We start from the raw sequence: 21,988 nt of genomic DNA, 5'->3' as shown, positions 1-21,988 counted from the left end.
TGCAAACCAGGAAATTTTTTAAAGTTTCCAGGTGAATTTAAAGAGAAAAATGCTTGCGCTTCTGAGAGTGGACCTGTTTTTTTCTGTTTTTCTAGGCAGTGACATAGATGAGGAAACAAAATTAAATTACTGATTTTACATCACTTATGTAAAATTTTTATATTTATATTTTATATTTACTGTTATATTTATATTTATATTTTATATAAATAAAAATATAAATATAAATTTACATAAATAAAATATAAATTTATATTTATATTTTATATTTACTGTTTATATTTCCAAAGCTTTCAGATATCTAACACTGAAACATTCTTAATTCAAACATTATGGAAATGAGATCCAGAACAAATTCTTGTTATCTCCCATCTCAGATGGGAAGGAAGGATTAAGGCTAACTATAATGACTATAATGAAAAAAAAGTTCCAAAAGAAGATGAAAAAAATGAAGGCTTATAGTATACAATTTTTTTGTCCTGATTATTTGCATTAGATAAAATCTTGAATTAAATGATTTTTCAGAAAGGTAAAATCTCATTTTTAAGACAGCTTTCAAAGTAAAAACCTAGGGCAATCACATCCATCATAATATATACAAAATCACGAATTGGAAGTAAAAAGTTGCTGGAAATATAAAAGAGACACCAAGAGAAAATTGAAGATCATAATTCTACCATCAAAAATTCTCTGTTGGCAGTGCTATCTCCAGACCAGATCTCACAGGGTCTGTGGGGACATTCAACATGAGCACTCATGTCTATGGTGTGATTCTACATGGGAATAGCTACTTCTAGAGCAGGACCTGTTCCTACCTCTTTCTAGTCACCACTGCCTAAACTGCTTGTTGCAATGACAGTTTTTGCAGCACATGACCTGTGCAATATTAGAGCACATTAAGACCAAGGATCCAGTTCATGTAAGGCCATGACCAGTAATCAGAAAATACCAACTGGACCCAGCAGTGTAACAGCAAATCTTTCTGAATTGCAGTAATCTGTCAAAGAATCAGCGGTCCAAAACTCACATGAGTCAATTATTTGATTAAAGTAAGATGGATGGGCAGGGAGAGTGTAAGAGGGAGGAGGCCAATGCTATCTTGGTCTATACTAAAAATAAAAAAGTGATGTACAGTTTTTGGTGTGTTCAGACTCAACAAGTAGTGGGTTTGCACAAAGAGGATCATGTTGCTTCAGCAGCCAACTACATAACTAAGGTCACTGCTGTATATTTCCCAGGTTAAATGCAAAAAATACAGTAAGGAAATGCAAACAAATAGCAGCTTGCAAAAAGGCATTATTTACATTGCCAGACACATACTGGTGATATGCCAATTTTCATTCATGTGCCTTTAAATAGATCAAATGCCATCTTGTCTCTTTTTTAGGGCAACAAATTCTTTATTTCTTCATAAATGCACAAAAGAAGGTTGAGGACAAGCACATCTACTTTAAGTTCTACTGTAAGCCACTTACAATAGTGTGCTGTGAGGAAGTTCTTTCATTTAATCTAGTAAAATGAGATACTTGGATTATTTAATACATTTATGTTTCATTTTTTTTCTGATTCTTTGTTTGTTTGGGTTTGGTTTTGGTTTTGTTTTTGTTCACTGATCTGAGACAGCATCAAAATCACATAATTACTGCAAATTTGGGTTGCTGTAGTTTCATGGCATCTCACATCCTAGATTTTCATCTGGCTTAAGCTAATAGCAAATTGTTGGCTGTTATATTGTCCATTTACATGGCTTTTGCTGCAAAACAATCTGATTTAGCCACGGAAGAGAAGTGGAAGCACTATAATTACTTCATTTGTTTCTCTGAACCTCCATGTCGGTAAAACAGTGTTTTTCTTAACCTTTGCCAGCTGGTTTCACTTTCTCTTCTCACTTAGGGCCTTAGGAAGAGAAGAGCTTGTATTTCACCAACAGGCAGGGCAAACAGTCCATTTAAGTTTCAGATTAAATAGAAATATTCATCATTAACATGACTTGTGGAGTCAACTTCCTGATAGTGTATTGAGCTGCTCCGAGTAAGTGTGAGATTCAGGCTACACTGGTCAATGAAACATAAAAATAGCACCAGTCACAGAGCACATTTTCATGACTTAGTGAGGCATTTTCCTGTCAGCAATTTGATTGAACATTAAGAAGAAATGGTTTAGGATTGCAGCTAGTCTTGCAATCTTGCTGATATAAGAGCTACATTCAACCTTTCACTCCTTAGATAAGATTAAATGGAAAACAGACTCACTTCAATGCTGAGCATGTAGGTAAAGAAAAACAAGAGCGAAAGAGGCATGAAAACACACGCACATGCTCACACACACAGTCACATCAATGCCTTGTTAGCATTGCAGCCTTTCCATGAGAAACTGGGCACTTTTACATTTCTATCTTTGTTAAACACCGTTCATTACTGCTTGTTCTGCCGCTGCCCCATGGAAACAGTTCCAGGTACATGCGTGCAAGTGGATCGCGTTCCTGCAATGACAAGTACCACTGTAGCTACTGTGGACCTCAGCAGAAATGATAAAGTGCAAAATGTCAGTGATCACAGGACTCAGTCTCTCTACTGCCCCGGTTTCCTTGTCTTTCTCTTGGAAGTCTTTGAGTGAGTCTTTTCTTCCTTGTTTGAAGGGGAATTAATAGGAAATTGCAGCCCAAATCCATTAGGTCCATTTAGGAAGACACATTGAAAGTAGCGGACAGGAGCTAGGAAAACAAGGAAGAGATTATTAATGTTTATGGTTTCCAAACTGGGGCCATGAGTCTATTCCATGTTCTTTCGAAAACATCTGCATGATTTCATTCCCAGTTATAACATCACAAATCTCTAGTGTGATCACAAGCCAGGTTTCACATATCAACAAGATTTTAGCTAAAAAGCTCAATGAGAGATCTTGTAGCACAAGATGAGAAATCACGGACAATTTCACGTTTAAATACATAATTTTTCTCAGAGTTATACTACTCCTTCTCCCAGAGTACTTGCATTTTGGGATAGCTGAATGTAAGGCTCCAAAACTCACACATATATTTTCGGGTTATTATATTTCACAGTGACTTTCAGATACGCTGAAGAGTTCCAGAAAGACTCATATTTAATTCATATCTAACTCATCTCTATTTTATTAGACTTCAGGTGAATTATCTTTTATTGTGAATAAAGGGATCATAAATTACTGTACCTATTTTCTGACCTTTCACAGTCATGGATTTTTTCTCCCTTTTAATTTTTGAGTACTGTGTATGTAGTCATACTTTCCATCATGTTTTAAAAGCTCTCAAGAGCACATGCTTCAGCACAGATGGAATTGATATAATTTGCTTGAAAAGCTGAGTTTTGCACTGTGAGATTAACATTGACAAGATTTTAAAAGACAGTTTTCAATCAGTTAGGTGTTTGGGAAAATGGCTGGAGGAATGTTGGCATCGGAAAAAAGTCAGTTTTCATTCAGATGATTTTCTGATGACTTTTTCTTTTCCCCAATGTTCATCCCATAAAAAAAAAAAAAAAAAAAAATTAGTTGTTCTCTGTGACAATTCTAAACTGAGATGGACTCTAGGGCTCCCTGCATTATAAACTGGGGTGCAGGCTTTATTTATTGACTTCCAAGTCCCATTAAATGGTGGAAAACAGAGCAGTGTGTCAGAAATGCTGGTATATTCCACCCAGTGGTATTATCCTCAGTTGTTTTCTTGCCTGACTCATGCAAAGGTTTTTTGTCTGAAAACCCACTTTAAAATAAAATTGGAAATTAGATCATTCTGGATCTAATGACTTACTTTTTTTTTACTAAGTCTTAGAATGCATTTTTCCCCCCAAATTCTCAGTGTTTCTGTTTCTCTGTGAGATGGATCTCAGCTTTTTTTAGAAAACAGAGATAAAGCAACTCCTCTGATTAGAGTTCACAGCCCAAATGTGTCAGACCAAGATTCTCCTGTGAGGCTTGACAAGCCATGGACTGGGTGAATGTGCTAAGTCCTCCACCACTGACCCTTCTATGTACATGCTTGGGCAGAACTAGAAAGCTTCTGAGACATAATTTCAACAAATAGACTTGCTCCATTCTTGAGCTAAGGTAACTTATATGAGTAAAATTAACTAAAAACAATGTATTGCCACAAAACCCACTATGATTAAAATCTGTATTGTCCTACCAAAATACTTAGTCAGAGATTTTTCAATCAGATCTTTTAAAAAAATCCCACTAACACAAAATCCCCTAAAATTTAATCACAGTGGATGCAAGATTGACAAAGAGAAATTCCTTAAAGGAAGAAAAATGCCATTTACAAATTCCCCTTTTACTGTTAAAAGGAAACTATTTCTGTGTATTTCTTTTATGGATACAAAAATTAAAATTAAAAAAAGTCAATTACAATCTTCTTCATGAAGAAAGCAAGTAGGGCACCATGCACTTTCTAGCCCCAATAAATACAAATAAATATTTTACTTGTAGGTAAAAAAAATTTACTACCCCCCTTGTGTTTTACATGCTATCAGAATGCAAAAATGCACCTCTTTTTCCTTCACCTGTATTCACAAACTTCTGTAAAAAAGCAACATACAAAGCTACATACTTGCAAGTATTTTAAGGATGGTTAGGTTATTTGTGTATTGCAATTATAGCATGCCTGACAGCACAGTGTTTTCCAGAAGTGTTACTTGATAATTATTCTAAATCCACTAGTAGAACTAGCTGCTGCAATCTTTCATTTGAAATCCTCATGTATGATCTCTTGTTAAAAGCCACTAAATTCATGAAGGGGAAAGGAAAGGGCAAACTTTAAGATTTTTACAACTCAGCCAGCAGCAACAAAATAGTAATATGGCCCACAATTCTAAACTGGAAAAAAAAAAGATATAGAAATTAACTAGGAATCATGTTTATTTGGAATGTGTAATGCTAAATATCACTGTATAATTTTTTATTTGGAATGTTAATACTTCGTTGCATTATTTCTATCTGCAGTGTTTGTGAAGTGATACCAGAGTTTTTTTGGCTGGTATGTACTCATGTTGATTTCAATATGGTGAAGTGATATTCAAATGTTTATATAGCCTATTACTTACCAACTATCTTTAGAAAACATCAGAAAAATGTTGCATAAAGAGGAACCTCAGGAGAAATAGGGATAGTAGTAATGAATTGTGTTAAATTTTCCCGTTATTTTCATAAGACTAACATAATTTGTTTCCAATTTGTGAAACTTTCAGTGCTGAAATTGGCTGCAGGCTATATATATGTATATATATATTTTTTTCTTTTTTCCTGCATAGATCACCAAATACCCTCAAAAGGTATATATAAATAAAACAAAATCAAAACTCCCCAAAACCCTCAATGAACAACAGGGTGTTTTGTTTATTTCTCTGCCTGAAGAGTAAAAGCAAGATGGGATAAAGAGTGCAAATGGGACAGGAATAAGAACAAGGAACTAGAAAAGGCAGGATATGTAAAACAGGTTTTAAGGTAAGGAGGAAAAAACAATCATGATTCTTCCAGGATGTGCTGGTTTTGGCTGGAGTAGGTTTTGTTTCCTCTGTAGTAGGTAATATAGGACAATGTTTTGGATTCCATCTGGAACAGTGTTGATAATTGAGGAATGGTTTAGTTCCTGCTGAGCAGGACTAACTCAATTGAGGCCTTTCTGCCTTTCACCCCACCCCACCAGTGTGTGGGCAGTGTGTGCACAGGGGTAGGGAGGGGACACAGCCGGGACAGCTGACCCCAAGTGACCACAGGGAAATTCCGTATCATATGGCATCGTGCTCAGCAGATACAGCTGGGGGAGAAAAGACGGGGAGGACATTTGGAGTGATGGCATTTGTTTTTCCAGGCAATGGTCATCCATGATGGAGCTCTATTTTCCTGCAAATGGTTGAATGGAAAGGAGCTTCTCTATGGATAGAAGTGAATGAATTCCTTGCTTTGCTTTGCTTGAGCATGTGGCTTTTTGTGTTATCTATTAAATTATCTTTATCTCAACCCAAGAGCTTTGGAAAAAACTTTTGTGGGTTTTTTTTTTCAACAATCTACAAATATAAAAAAAAAAAGTTTGTATTAATAATTTTTAATTGGATTTCCTTGGAATTAATCCAAAATATTTCATTCTGAAAAATCCCCATTTTCTTCAAATGTTCTTTTGAGGATTGGACAAACTGAAGGCACAATGCTTAATGAGTTTATCCTAATACTAAGGCAATGTTTACACATGATTTAAAACTTTAACAGATTCACTTGGTAAAAGATTGAACTATTTTGATATGTTGTAGAGTATGTGTGATCTAGTGGCTACACTTATAAGAGTACAAGATTTGATAAGCAAGGTATTATGCTTCCAAATGTAGGTAGAGAAAGATGTAATTTTCAGGTTTTGGAAACAGTCAAACTATCAAAAAAGTCTTTTTCCTATACTATCTTTGTAGATTGTGTCTTATTAATTCTCCCAGTGCAAAACTACTCACTTATAAAAGCAAATTTCATCATCATTCCTCGATGGAATGGATCTTTTATATTTTAGCTAATTAACAATCAGAGCTTTGAAATAGACATACTGTAGGTTTCCATATTTTCTGGTAAGTATCTCATATTTCTTTTTTTTTTCTTATGGCTGATGAACCTCAACATTTTTTAAAACTGAATTGTCTGCCTCTATCATATTCAAACTTTTTTAGGTAAAATAAAGTCAGCTGTCCATATAGTAAATCTATACAGGATGAAATAGTTTCAGTATTACACTTTTTATTATGGCTTCTTTACAATTTCTGTTTCATGTTACCCTTCTTAGGCTGCTTTATGTAGCAAACCTCAGCTGCAAAACATGCAGATAAGATATTCATTCAGAAAATAACAACATTTTTGCTACTGTGTCTGCAACAGTGTTATGATACAAACCATAGTCAAGAGAACAATTTGAATTTTGGCATGCAAATAAGAATACAAATACTTTCCACACTGCTTTTGCAATTCCCACATTCAATATGAATGCAGAATGTGTCTTTAAAAATGAAGAGGGTTCTCACTTTGAATGTATTGTCTCATATCTTCAGAGCAAATGTTACCAAAAACAAAAAAGGAGGAACAGTAGGAGAAAAATGTGGTTTATCAGTAGACATATTAAATAGACATTGTTGTCAGCTTAAGCACAAAGAAAAAGAAAAAAGCCTTATATTTGGGCTATACTTTAGTTTAGGATGTAGTTTATGAGAATTAATATAATTACTTAAATTCCCCTTGTGAGTGCTACTGAGTAAACAAAAAAGTCAATGCTGGAAAAGTGTCATAACACTTTTTTAGGACATTAGAACTGGTGCTCTTATATGAGGACATCTGGTGCCCAAGATGAATTAATTTCCAAAAGGCTAGGGGAAGGGATATTAAGGAAATTTCTCAAAAAAAAAAAAAAAAAAAGAAAAGAGTATAACTTTAAGTCATTTTTGCCAGGATGGAAATCAGTTAGAGAGAGAACAGCCAAGATGAGTTCCAGAAAGAGAAGAAACAATCAGAACCCCCTGATTCAAAGATTGTGTGAAGTTGTTTAGGGCTTATACAGTGGAAATGTTAAGTACCTACCACAGTTGCCCAAGAAAGTATAAAAACGGAGCTTATTTCTGCTCTTGATCTCTAAGTGATATGCATGTCACAGAGAGGGCTCTTGCAATATTCCAATGTGAGGAGTATTGCAAGAGCACTCTCCTGGAGTTTTCAATTCTTTAGCAGAAAGGAGGAACGCATCCTATAATAAAATTTTATAATCCTAAAGAGTATAAAGGTGCTCCTGTTTATGTATTACAATGATTAAAGTCTCCTTTCTATAAGGAGATAGCTGTTTGTAATGCAAGTCACCAAATTAAATATTCATTGAAAAGAAAACTCTTTTAGGCAATAGCAGTTTGGTTATTAAGGAAAAAGTACAGAGAATGTGTGACAATTATTTTCTAGTTTGAATCCAATTTCTTCACTCAGAGGCTGTCCTAATAGAAATAAACAATGCAAAACCACAAAAATTCAGACAATCATAGTATTAGAAACTACTATTCAGTAAGCAATTACAAACAAAAGAAAAACTTTAACAACTAAACTTATTTACTTCTCAGGAATGCACATGAAGTGCAAACAAATTTCAGCCATCAAAACTGAACCACACAACAGCAAAAGATTTTGTTCCAATGATTTGGTAACTAAAGATTTTTTCACTTACTAAAGGGTCAGGAAGAGAAGCAAGTGGTTCCCCCTTTCTCCCCTTCTTTTCCTGCCAATTTCAGCCCTGTTATGTAATATTTTGGTATCATTACAGTATGACAAAGTGACCAGACAAAGCACAGGGCAGATGGGGAAGGTAAATCATGTGGAATCTTTTATAAATATTTTGCCTTCACACTTGCTAAAAAGAAGAATGTAAATCTCTTTGCTTAGTGGGCCTGTGAAACTTTTAATTACGTCTTAGTTTAATCACATTTAATTGCATTTTATTTCTTCAATAGAAAAGTTGAATGCTGAGGGCCTCTGAGGAGACCAAATACTGTTTTCTTAGGTTCACAACAAACATGGCCCATAGATACCTGCTATTCAAACCAACATATTTGGGTCAAAAATTATATTATTTATTTTTCAATAAATTCTTTTCAACTCCTTTCTTATTGATCATGCTATACAGTCATACTACTGTCATTCTCAGAAATTACAATGCTTAATGGGAAGAAGGATGGGAAAAAGAAGGGGAGAGAACATTTATATGTCCATTACAAATAAACAAGAAATATGACTACCACTTTAAGTCATTTCTATATATCTAAAAACATCCTCTACAAATGACATTTTTCTAGCATTGTATAGAAAATATATAGACAGGAAAAATAAAGCAATTATACCATGAGGACTCTTATTTTGCATCTATTTTTGTGCCTTGAATAACAAAAGAAAATGAAGAATATTTGGAAAGTAGCTCCCAAAGCTCCTTTCAAAGTGTCTGTGATGCAATACAATTAATTGCATATCTTTGCAAAGACTGTCCAAGTTTTCATACCTGTTTTATCAAGGGGTTTGTCAGATAATAAGTTATTTAATGAAAAAGGGCTAAAGATGTTTGAGGAGCAGAATTAAATACTAGCAATAACATTGTTATTATAGCCATGAGAATTCAGATTCTCCTTAACAGCTCTTTTTCAGGCATTTGAGGAACTTTTCCAGCAAGGTGTGGAGAAGGTAAAATAGATTTATTCTATAAGAGTTAATATGCCTTTTCTCACAAAAAATGCTCAAAAGTGAGAAAAAGAAGATTGCTCCATAATGTGGAGTGTCTGTGGTCCCAGTTTGCCCCTATTTTTTGCTGAAAACACAAAAGAAATCAGCCTTTATCTGTGTTTCAATGTGGAAAAAAAATAGTATCAGTACAAAGTCTCTAATAACACTAGTAGTACATGTCTCTAATAACACTATCTTAGTATAAAATATGATGAAAATGTATCTAATCAATTGCACTAGAAGGGCACTCTCATTATAGTTAATGTCATTAGAGGGGAAAATATCACCACATATATAAAAATATATATAAGATTAAGGGAACAGAACTGGTTAAGAACAGTTATGATCTGTCATTTGTCAAAGTCAGTGCTCTTTTTGAAACATAGCAACAAAGCTCAATGAATGTGATCTTTATTCTAAGAAAACCAATTTTGCAATAGGAGGTGAAATTTATTATTTCTGTCTTTTAGCTTGAGTGTGATAGATTACATCTAACAACCATTTAAGGAAAAAATTTTGTTAACTGGCTCTTGCCTTGTCTAGCAAGAAGGCTAAATGGATAAATAAGCTGTATATTTACGGAATATTGTTACATTCCATGTTACGGTCACTGCACACAAACCACGTAATTCTCCCGTGAATGTGTGAACATCCCCAAAGTGACATTCCCCCACGAGTCATTAAAAAAAATTCTTTTTGTTAGACAGTAAAACCATGCAAGATGTAACAGTGCAACACATATGTGGCAATGCAGACATTTCCAACAAAGCATAGCAATAATCAGAGCACACAGGTTTTACAACTTTGCTAGCATTGAGTTTTCTAAGGAGTCCAGTACTGGCATGATTTGTTGTATTACTGAAACATAGGAGCAAATGGATGAATAATTAAAAAATTGTATATAAGAAGGACCAGAAGTTATCAAACTTTTTCACAGTGCAACAGTAATAGTAATAGTACAGTGGTTTTGGTGGGCAGCAAAATCAAACTGGATTCTCTTGCTATTGCTCAATAAACACTGACAGTGTCATGGTAGGACACATTGTGTACTGGACATGAAATTTAGGCATGTTGAAATGACATTGACTCTGTCAACTTTCAACTAATGTAATTTCAACATATCACAAGAAAATAATTGTTTTTAAATAACTTTAATTCAAATTTAAAAATTAGTTTAAATTTTATATACAAACACATTTATGTGCACAAAAAAGGATGAAACCAAAGAAGAAGGAATAAACAGTTAGGGATCTTTTTATGTTAATAAGAATGGATACCAAGTAACTGGATGTTAACACCATATATTTATTTCACTGTAAAGGCATGGAGTAGAGAAAGAAGGTAAGGAGAGAAGAGAAGGAGAGGAGGGAAACAGTGTATGATAAGGAAGTTAAGCAGATAATGAAAGGGAAGTTGGTGTTTGAATGATCCAAGTGATTTCTTCATTTCAGTTATCATTCTAACTGAAATCTTTATTAAATAAAGGTTTGAGAGATTTTTGGATTTTGTGTAGCATTATGTTCACACACTTCCTCAATAACAACTGCTCTGCTGGGAACAGCAGGACTTCTTTTATGACAATAAAAACTCAATAAAGAGACAGTGTTGAACTGTATGATAAATTTGAACTGCTGGCAAACCCTGGCAGAACCAATTTCACCATGCTTGACAACAGGCACTGGAGGCACTACATTCTGGATTTAGCTCTAGCCATGTGACATAAAGCTGGGATGCAATTCAGATTCTGAAGGGATGAGTAACTCTTCAGATGAGAAGTTCCTCTCTGATTTACCATGGAGAAAATATGCTCTTTTCTAAGTGCTTAAGATTAGAAAAGATCAGATCTGTGCCTGTGTGCTACTTACAATGAAAAATGGAGCTAAATTAGAATATCTTCATCGTGAATTTGCACAGTTCTGGGAATAAGGAAAGACAGGAAGAAACTGTAGGAACTCAATAAGCTGTCTTCTTAAAATAATTCGAAACATCTGCTGCTACTTATTTAAAAATTGTATCACATAATTAGGATTTTTCCACAGGATTTCACTATACTGATGATAGTCTGGAAACATGAACTCACTCCAATATCCAGAAGCCTGGTTTCAGCTGATAATTTTTTAAAAACAAAACCTATGCTGATGAAAAAATATGACAGCAATTACTTTCCTAAAGCTGAAGAGGGATTTGAAGAAATGGCCATTTATCTGAAACAAAGATAAATAATCTCTGACTTGGAAAACTGCTGAACAATCAAATTTTTTATATAGCTTTACTTCCACAAAGTATGTCATGCGAATACATAATGTGTACTTTTTTTCACTTCTCTTGCAATGTGATTTAAGAAGATATGCCAGTCAAACTAAAGGGCAAAATGAACACAACAATGTTCACTAAGATACTGAACAATTATATTTTGTTTGTGGCAAAATTGTTCAGAGACTTATATGGATATATTTTTGCTTCATTTGTCTTGAAATAAATTTCACATATATTTACAAGTGTCTGGAGCCTTTTAGTTTAATTTTAAAAAAATGTTTTGACCCAGTTAAAGGGAAAAGAATTAACTCATTGCTAAACAGGCATAAATAACATTACTAATTGGGTTCATTTTTCAAATCTAAGCAAAACAGCTTCTCTCTACTGGACCTAAACCGGTGTGCTAAATAATAAATTTTTTCATAGTCGTTCTTTTCCCATAGGCTTGTATGTTTAGTTTCACCAGTCTGTCCCACATTTATAGAAAACACTGGTATTTCTTTAATAATTTGCTAGATAAATAAATTTTGGAATTAACATAAGAAGGAATCAGTTAATGAGTTAATTGCAAAAAACCACAGCTTCTGATTACTTTGTGCATTTAAAATTTTTGCTTATCCTCCAATTAATTTTTTTCCCAAATGTCCTTTATTTACAGGGTGGCTCTCTGTGAGTTTTCCCTTGGTGTATTCTCTGGTAGAACTTTTTTCATAATCTTTTAATATAGAAAACCACTCCTAGCTCATGGGGCACATTAACAAGTGTAATGGGAGAGGTCTAATAATGCTTGTGGACCAAGACTTAGGGTGGACTTCAGCCACTTTGAGCAAGATTTAGGTTGAGTACCAGTGCCCACATTTGAAGTCATGTTCACCAAGCAGATCCTCAAAGACACCAGGAAATATCTCTCCATTGTAAACTGCAGAGCTCTCCAAATATTAAACTTAGTGCTGTGCATATGCATGAGCCACATGAGCCATCTCTATACATTACTAGGTGTGCCTGGGAGCACCAAATTTAATGTGCAACTATTTCACCGGATAACTGTTTTGAAGTATTTTACATAAAGAGGTTTCTGAAAGAGAAACAGGCCTATCAAATAGATGTCTTGTATATTAACCTCAGGTGCCAATGACTCTTGTATTGATGGATTTGGAATTGTGCAAAATTGAGAGGAACAAGCAGCTTGCACTCCACCTACATTATTTTGTAACTCGGAAACCCTAGTGCCCTCCTGGAGAATAGAAGCTGTAAAACTGAGGTTTTCCAGTTGAAGAGGGCTGTGAAAGAGTATCATCTTAACCCCTTAGAGACAGCACAATGACTACAAAGGTATAGAGAAACTATCATCGTCTCTATCATTTTAAAAGCAAAGTACCTACAGCTGCATTTTGTCAGGGGCCTGATGAAGGGACTTGGTCATACTCAAAACATGTCTGGCAGATAGGAATTGAGATTCAATCTCAGTAATTCCCAATTCTACAAATCAAGACAATAAATAAATTCTAGATAAGGTAATTAAATTACAAAATATAGCCAAAAGTAAAAAAGATTAATTCAGAGCAAGGGATGGATGTTGAAGAAGCTCCTGTGGGAAAAACAACATGAACCCAAAGTACTTGTAGATTATCACTGTAAAATTGTTTTGTTTTGAAAGCTAAAACTTAAACCTTTGGTCATTTAAGTAGATTCTCTGGAATTAATAATTTAATTTATAATCTACTATGCTGAGAGGCTATTTATAAACTCATTGTTAACATAAAACCTGATATTTAGTTCTCCTTTTGGTATGTCTTTACAGATTTTGAGTTTCAAAACTTATTGCAATCTATTAGAAATTTTCCAGTGACATTTAGTCAGTTTCAGGACAGATCTTAAAGTTTTCATTTAGAAAATATGGCTGAAATTTCCCCCTTGGATGTCTTTTCTGCATAGAAAAAAATAAGCAAGATTAATTCAAGGTAAATTAAAAAGAGATTAATTAGTGCATATAAAATGTTGTGTAGATGCTCATTCAGAATTAAAACAGCCTCAGTGAAAATTCCACAGTAGGTTAAACTAAATTAAATCAAGGTCACCTTAGTTCTTAATAAATGATCACTCCAGCATTTAGCATGGTTTAACTGTGCTTTTAAACATATGCATCTTCTAAATGGTCAGTATTCCTCATCTTCATTTAGACAAGTGTGATAAGATTTAGTCTCCAAGTATTTGCTTAAAAGCCAACTTCAGGAAAATGGAATGACTAATAGCAAGTTGCTGGAAGGCCTACATGTACAGGCTTGGTCCTCACAATTCTGACCAACATAAAATTCCTGTATATCCACAGAATGGAGGATGTTCTACATGGACTCTCCTACAAGCAGCCTTAGTGCACAGTTCATCCTGCTCTATTGCTGAATTCTTGTACTAGACTGTGATGAAAATCTTAATGAGAATAACCTACAGAGACACAGGTCTTGTAAATAAATTAGAACTGATCTTTTACAAGAAATTCGGAAACTTAGAGTGTCAGTTCCTTCTAATGACATTCTAGCAAACAGCAAACTTTCTTATATCCAGAAAACAACAACATAAATATTAGTGATTTATTGCTGAATTCTGGTGATAAAATTCTAGTCAGTACAAGTTCATGCTGCTGAATTTCTGGAAGAAACTCCTGAGAGTATATCAGAACCATCATACATCTGAGACACAGAGACTGGGTGGCAAGGAGAGCAGAGAATATAGTTTCTGCAGTTATAGTTTCTGCAGAACTATAGTTCTGCAGAATATAGTTTCTGCACTGCAAAGTTCTTACTTTCTCTTTTGACCATTACACAATGTTTTTAAAGTTGTTCACTGCTTCTGTATTATAGAATATTACCAATGTTTGTGCTTAATGAATTTGACAAAACTTGCTACTTCAGAATGATGAAAAAGATCATGTTTTACTCCAAAGTCTTCAAAAGCTCCAGAACCAAGGAAAAAAATGAATCCATCTTACTCTCTTTCAAAATAATTATATATGGGAAAAATCTCACACATTGCACAGCTGACAAGTTTACATTCTCTCAGCACTGAGGAAACCTCCTTCACAGGCTCCCAAATGGCTGTCATATCAAACCTCACACCAAATAAAACTTTCTGCTTTTGCAGACTTGGAAGTCATCTTAACTTTGGAAAATATATTACTGCACAGAAAGTGCAAAGGACTGAAACAACCTCAGTAATAAACCAATTCCCACATGGTTTTATGACATATAATGAATTCACCCCCTGCAGTTGCTGAGGTTTTCGTGTGGTGATTAATATGTAGCATTGAATATAAATTGATAGTATGATGAAATTATTGCTCTTTATTCTAGAACATATTTGAGAATAGGTATTGTATTTGAGAATCTCTATCACTGCAGAAATACATGAAAAATCTAGGTGAGGTGCTTTTCCTTCTGTCTTTCCTTCTTGCATAGTATGTTCATATAAACAGTGCTCCAACTCTGCTTAATGTTGATTTCAGTTTTCACAGAAGTACAAGTTCTTTAGCTAAACAGTAAGTATAACAGTTCCCACATTAAGTAAAGTTTCAAACCTCTAATAATATATGAGGGTAGATGCACAAATTATCTAAGTCTATTTATGACACATCTACAAGGAAGTTATCATGACTGGTTTGGTTTCACTTGACCTTGAGAGTAATCCACACTCTATTCTAATTAAAATAAAAACCAAACCAAACATATGGGAATAGTATCAGTTTAATGAATTCTCACTTTTCATGCTCTTGCAACACAGCCTCTCTTTATTTCTGCCACATTTGCACATCTGTGGGCAGTAAAAACGTCAACCCCTTCAACTCACTGTATTATAAATTCAATATACATTAGTTCCAGAGTTTTCATTTAAGAGGGCAGTTGGAAGGTAATTAGGATAAATATAATGAACTTTTGATCCATTTAGATTTTCTTTCTCTGATGTTAGCCTTGAAAAAAAATTCAACATGTAGAAGTGTACAGCTGTTCATATAAAGATTATGGTAGATAATCCTCACAAGAGAGTTGAATTTTTACTCTCCTTAAATTTCATTCCAAGAGTCAAAAAACTGCTTGTGTGTGCTTCCAAATACATTTGTTATAAGATAGAAATAAAAATGAAGTTCCAAGAATTATCTTTTTTTTTTGCTGTTGGTAAATTTCAGCCTCAGTACAGGTGTCAACTATGACATTTAGGGGAGGAAAAAGAAGAGGAAAGCATTTTAATTAATTGCTTGCAGATCTACAGGAGAGTGAAATTTAGTGTCTACTGCACGTTGCACCATTATTTATGAAAGGTACAGTAATGCTTAAAATTCTGTTCAAATGTGGCTCATTCTAAAATTGCAGCTATATACAGCTTTTAAAATTGCTTAATCTTTATCTGATTGCTTTTTAATATCAGGGAAAGGTTGAAGAGTTCTGATCAAAATCTAAGAACTGGGAATCTCTTCAGCTTTTGAAGGCTGACTGAAGATTTACTATTTAAAGTTTTAGATTAGCTCAGAAGTGTAAATCCTTTTCTACTTTCATTTATCAGAAAAATAAACTTATTCAGTGTATTCAGTGAACTGGGGAAAAAGCACTGTCTCAATCTGCAAACAGAACAGGTGAAAGTCATAAAGTTCTAATTCAAGTATACATGACCTAGGACTTGGTCTAAACTTTTAAATTCTCAATTTGAGCAAATACATAAAACCAACATCCAAAAGAGTAACTTTGATGTTCTTCTGGAAACCTTTTATCCATGGTCTGAAAACTAAGCATTCTTTTTGGTGGAAAATGAATATTTTAAGAACACTTACATAGTAAGTTCTGTTTGCAAAGCCAGTTATGAAGAACTGATTTTGCACAGAGCTGCTCATGATCTGAGAAACATCCAGCTGAGAAAAATTGCCCAGTGATAACATACAACTGAATTAAACAATCATCATAAGTAATGTAGATGAAAGTCACAGAAACACAGTTTTTGAGTGGTGGAAACTTTGTAGGAGGGTGGTGGGCAAGAGAAAGTCCAGTGAGAGAAAATTTGTAGTACATTTTTGTTTTACACTAAATTTGAGATTTTGATGCATAGGAGAATTCTTTTCTCTCCTGGCAAAATCTTTGGTTTAATGTACTGGTTATATATTATGATGAACATTTCCTGATCCATAAAAAATTCTGTGCTATTAAAGAGCAATAAAATTTTGACAACATGGATTCTACCTTCTGTATCTGTCAGTTGATAACATAATAATCAAGAGGAATAAAAGTGTATATCTTATCTATGTCTATATCTTATCTATGTCTATATCTATATCTTATCTAGTCTATATCGATATCTATGGACTCCTTATCTCTGTGTTCCTGATTAAAGAAAATGAGATGAAAAAAAATGAAGCTGTATAAAACAAAGTGAGCCATGTGTGCAAATACTTTTGTATAATATACATGGTAACCAATCCAAGTTTTATTTAGCACTTAATTTGTACTCTCTTGAAAACAGATTGTTCTGCACTTGTTTTATACTTAGGTATCTTTTATATTTTTCTATGATTTAAACTTTCTACATATGGATAAATAATTATTTCTAAATAAATATATACATATAACTGCACATATGTTACACATCTTATATCATGATTGTAGGACTCTAAATCATTCTACTTACAGTAAAGAAGTCAAAAAAGCATATACAACAAAATAATCTGGAAAATTAGAAGTGAAATACTTTCCTCAGTAGGTTAAGACAACAAAGTTGCATTAGGAGGAACCATATTCATATGTAGCTCATATTTTCTGTGTAAACTAGTTAGATGTCAGGTGAGATTAAAGACTTTGATCCTTGTCTGTCATGAATTAATGCAGTTCCACTGAAGTCATAGCTATTAATTTAATTTATACTAGTCAAGAATCTGGAATATATATTTCCTTTTGCTGTAAACTAATAAAAAAATTATTACACAATGGAGGGAGATTTTCTCCTGAGATGCTGATCTTTATTCACCATTTTTGCTGGAGTGGAGTGGGGGCAGAATGTGATGGGAGACAATATTTATTAATGTGGGAGAAAACAAATTGAACATGTTTCTCCCTATGTGACTTTGTTACAGAAAAGATTTTCTATGAGGAGAAAACATTAGTTTTTAACGCTGCACTGCCATATTAATTACAGACCTCTTGTTTTATAAGGTAATCAGATGAATATATGTTTAAAAATTTAGAAAGGTGGTAAAACAATACCATTCCAGCAATTCATTCTTCACAGGAACAAGATTTATGGATTTGATTTGCCTGATTTGCCTGGCTTGTCTCACATTTTGCTCCATAGACTTGAATTAGAAATGTGAAAATATTGCGTGATCTCCCTTAAAAAAAAAAACAAAAAACAACTACCCAAAACAAACCAAACAAAAACAAACAACAAACCAACACTTTCCTGAATCCTTTACAATAAAGAAAAAATCATGTACCTGATGTCAGGTTTTGATGTCGTGGGTCTTCTTTTACTGGTGGGACACATTAAAAAAAAATAGATAATATATTAATCTACAGTTTTAGCTCAAAATACTGAAATAAATTTCAATAAGAAATATGTTTGTTTCTTGGAATCATCTCTCAGATAAGAATTTCTATAAACCAGATTTTTTTAAAGCCTGACTCTCCTAGTAAATAATTTAAACAGATACATTTTCTGTCCAGTATAACCATATAAGTAAACTGCTTCTAGGCAGTAGTTTAGTGAACTGGCACCAGTGCTATTGCTATCCTTTGAGGTTTGAGATTTCAATGTGCAAATTTTTTATGCAAGTCATTGCATTTAACCAATGTAGAGAGGATATTTATGCCTTCAATCACTTACCTAATAAGATACTGTAATTTATTGCTATTAATTATCTTTAGAGGAATAACAGAAAGCGTTTCTCTATTTGCATATTACTGTGAGGAAACAATCAAGGCAGTGCTGCGACCAAGAGGTTAGCCAGAATATGGGTGACCATGAAGTCTGTCTTGTGTATACAAAAGGGCTTCTTGTGTAGCTATTTTGTATCACCGGAGTTATTTTATGGAATGGATGGTGACCTAAGGCCCCAGACAAGCTATGGAGATGAACTTTGCACTACCACTTTAGGGAGCACAGGAGCAGACTGGGTGGGTCCTGCTGATCCTGGGCTGCGGCGCTGGGGGCTGCACTGGTCCCTGCTGTGCCAGCCAGGGAGGTCACAGGCAGGGCAGCGCTGCAGCCAGACTGGATGCGCTGATCTAATCCTTGATATTCATACGCAAAGGAGGCACCAGACATTCAATTACTGGGGATTTATGCACAATTTCATCATTTTGGTTTACTTGCATGTATGTAGAAAGACTAAAAAAGCTCCTCTTTCTAATCCCATAAAATCCCCCAAACCTGAATGTTTGCATTTTTATTGCTGTTTGCAGAGATTTTCATTCCTTTATTACCTTTAGTTTTTTCATCTTTCAGCTGTTTCTTCGCAGTTGTTTTTTCTACAAAGAAAAAGTAGCGCAGTAAAATTTGGTAAACTGACAGTTGAATAGATTTTACCTAGAGTTTTCAACTAAAATTCTTTGAGAATTAACGCAGATATTTTAGGGTTGCCTCAAACATGCAAATTTGTAATCTCATACTATTTTTATTGTGATCTTCAACATATATATGAACACATAGAATAAATTCCTACCTTCTTTTTCCTTAATTGTCTTTGGTTTTTTTGTGGCTAGAAAGATTTGAAAAGAAATAACATTAAGTGACAGGCATAAGAAATACAGGGCTCTTACAGTAAGTACATTGTGCAAAGATTGTCTCACTGGTAATTTCCCTGGAAGAATTACTGTGGTAAATGTGTCTCATGGCATGTTTACAGTGTCTGTAATATTGCAACAGTGCCTGCTACTCTTAGTGGCACTAGCAGTTCTGGGCTTTGTGTAGAGTGGTTAGAAATTTTTTGAATATTGCTGGTTGCAGAGTAGTTTAGAAAATCCTGCTAAAGACTTTAGCACTTGAATTCTGAAATTCCCTAACTACTGCCAGATTTACCTATTTGTTTGTTGCCAAAATATACTAGGGAAGGACTCTGCCTATTTCTTGCCTCTTACTCTCTTTCCCAGAGTGATCTCAAACATCTGAAAGAAACAAACAAAAATCCCCAGGATACAGAGCTAGATGGACCTTTATACCTGCCATATGTGATAATTCAAAAGTTCTGCAGCAATAGATTGTGATTTATTTAATTGGCGGTGTTTTTCCTAGTCTACATTCACTTAGAGCATGTGCTGTTTCCTTTTCTGCATCCTTTTTCCCCAGCTGCAAAAGCATTTGGTCTGTGACTCCATTCAACCAATCAAGGCAGATTGAAATTAAGCAAAGTATATCACTTCAGGCACCTGAGCCCTTTTCAGTATTGCCTGTTGACTACAGCACAAAAATAGCTGGCTGCCTTCAAATGGTTCATTTGCACTTTGCATCATCCAACCAATAGCAATAATGCTTTCTTCAGTGTCCTCTGGCATGTGTGTCACTTCATTCACACCAGCTCTTGCAGTGAGGAACACCTGTGTGTAGCTCACCAGAACATGCTGCAGAAGGTGAGCAGTGAAAATCATATAATCAGATGGAAAGAAGAGCCTATGGCAGAGACCTCTGTAGCTGCAGTGCTCCAGAGTCACTTCACCTATGCTGCTCTACGTTATCCCTGTTCCTTGCTCATGAGCAATGTGCATTAATCAACACTGGTATGTTCATTAGCTCTTTCCATGAGGCATACTAGAAAAATGCAATATTTACCTGATGTTGGGATTTCAGCTGTTGGCTCTCCAGGAAAATAACCAGCAATGAAGAGAAAGGGGACAGGGAAGAGAAGGAAAAGAACAAGAATTTCAGTACCATGTTTTTTCAGGGCAAGCAACCATTTAAATAGATGATCTCTTTCATCTGCAACTTTTCTTCAGGGTATTAATTTACAAACAAATGTGTCTTGACAATGGGTATTTATGTAAAATTTCACACTGAAAGCTAACAGTCTCACTCCTTGAAGTACTATAATCCAGCATACAATGATTCCTGCAAATGCAAACACTGTGCCAACCAAAGCTTTCCAGCAAGCAAATATTTAAAGAGACTCATTTTTAAGTGTGCCTTTAAGGTTATAGCTGACTATGCTATTTTCCAAAAAATGTATTCAGCTTAAGTGTTACCTCTCTTTTCCTATCATCCTCACTTCCCCCATCCAAAGACTGACACTGACCTTGAATAGCTGGCATTGACCCCCAAGTGTTTGACTAGCAGTTTGACTTGCCTTTTAAGAATAAAATCTCTTGAGAGATTTTGACTAAATCTTTCCACACCACCTAGCACAAGAGAAGCATATATTCCTGTGCTATTTTAATACCCAAAAAAATTGATGAAAACTGGTCAATCCAACAGAGAGAAATTCTCTGATGTAAATCATCATCAGTCATTTTAAATCAAAGAAATTAATTACATTGTCATTTGAATCCAATAATTTTTAACCCATCACTGCTTCATTAGTCCCATTTTTATGTAAGAATACAATTTGAAAGAAAAAGAAAAGCCTCTTTTCTTAGAACTTAAGAGCAGGACAAAAAAGGAGTAAGATCACAAAGCATTTAAGGGTATTCCTTTGACTGAGCTTTCTCTGTACTTTCCTCCTGCTGAGTTTTGGCTTCAGATGAACATCAGCTCACACCAAGGTGAAAACGTTTCAGTCAATGCTTCTTCCACAGGAAGACTGAGCAATTAAGCATCATTTTCCCTAATGCATCCCAGGAAACTTTCACTCAAGTCTTGGCCCATAAGGAGACCTGTAAATGTCAGTGCTCAATGCTTAGGTACCACTGGCATTCAACAAAGGCCAGTTTTGCTGCTATTAAATGCTAACATGCTAAAGTCCTTTAATATTTACCTTTTTAGTTATGATCTTGCTCATAGCTTCTTAAAGATGACACATTACTGCATTATGACCCATGGAATAATCAATATGTTTTTTTCATTTTCAGAAGAAAAAACTAAGATTTTTTTCTGAGGTACTGAATCTAGGAAAGGGTTTCATGCTCTCACTTAACTGAGGGAGTGTCTCTCTGAGGGATCTGGATGGGCCCAGTTATGTGCATGTACCCTAATTTAGGATTAATTGATTTCCTTGGACAGTCAGGTACAGGAAGACTGTTGACCTGAAGGGTAGTAGGTTTGACCCTCTGTTGTATGAAATGTTAGGGTCATTTCCTATTCTCAATGCATCAACAAACTTTGACTTACTCTGAGAACATTGGGACACATATTATTCCTATGATGGGGCTTTCATTTTAAACCTAAGTGGGAATATAATTTGCCAATTCTTAAGCTCTTTTTTAAATATCAGCCTACATGTCCCTCTTGACTGCAAACTACAGTTTGGCATTCCTGTGTGTGTAAGATCTGCCATCAGCTTTGTTTTCTGTTCAAGGCAATG

General features: G+C 34.6%; 1 protein-coding gene across 12 annotated transcripts in view; it reads right to left on the bottom strand.

Moving 5' to 3' along the window:
- TRDN (triadin) overlaps positions 1 to 21,988 on the bottom strand; it is a 232,482-nt gene that overhangs the window by 5,568 nt on the left and 204,926 nt on the right. For 11 of the 12 annotated variants that reach the window (XM_054514398.1, XM_054514393.1, XM_054514397.1 and 8 more), the window contains 4 exons: positions 20,305 to 20,331; positions 19,202 to 19,237; positions 18,963 to 19,007; positions 17,975 to 18,010 (listed from right to left, as the gene is read on the bottom strand). In XM_054514398.1, the coding sequence (XP_054370373.1) occupies positions 17,975 to 18,010; positions 18,963 to 19,007; positions 19,202 to 19,237; positions 20,305 to 20,331 (144 nt within the window). Of the gene's footprint in view, positions 1 to 273; positions 2,714 to 17,974; positions 18,011 to 18,962; positions 19,008 to 19,201; positions 19,238 to 20,304; positions 20,332 to 21,988 lie in introns of those variants that run through there. The other variant, XM_054514404.1, reaches the window with a different exon arrangement.

This window comes from Molothrus ater, chromosome 3 (assembly GCF_012460135.2).
Source record: "Molothrus ater isolate BHLD 08-10-18 breed brown headed cowbird chromosome 3, BPBGC_Mater_1.1, whole genome shotgun sequence".
In the NCBI taxonomy this organism is placed as follows: Eukaryota; Metazoa; Chordata; class Aves; order Passeriformes; family Icteridae; genus Molothrus; species Molothrus ater.
The sequence above is the reverse complement of the archived record's forward strand: the minus strand, read 5'-3'. Positions and strand labels throughout refer to the sequence as shown.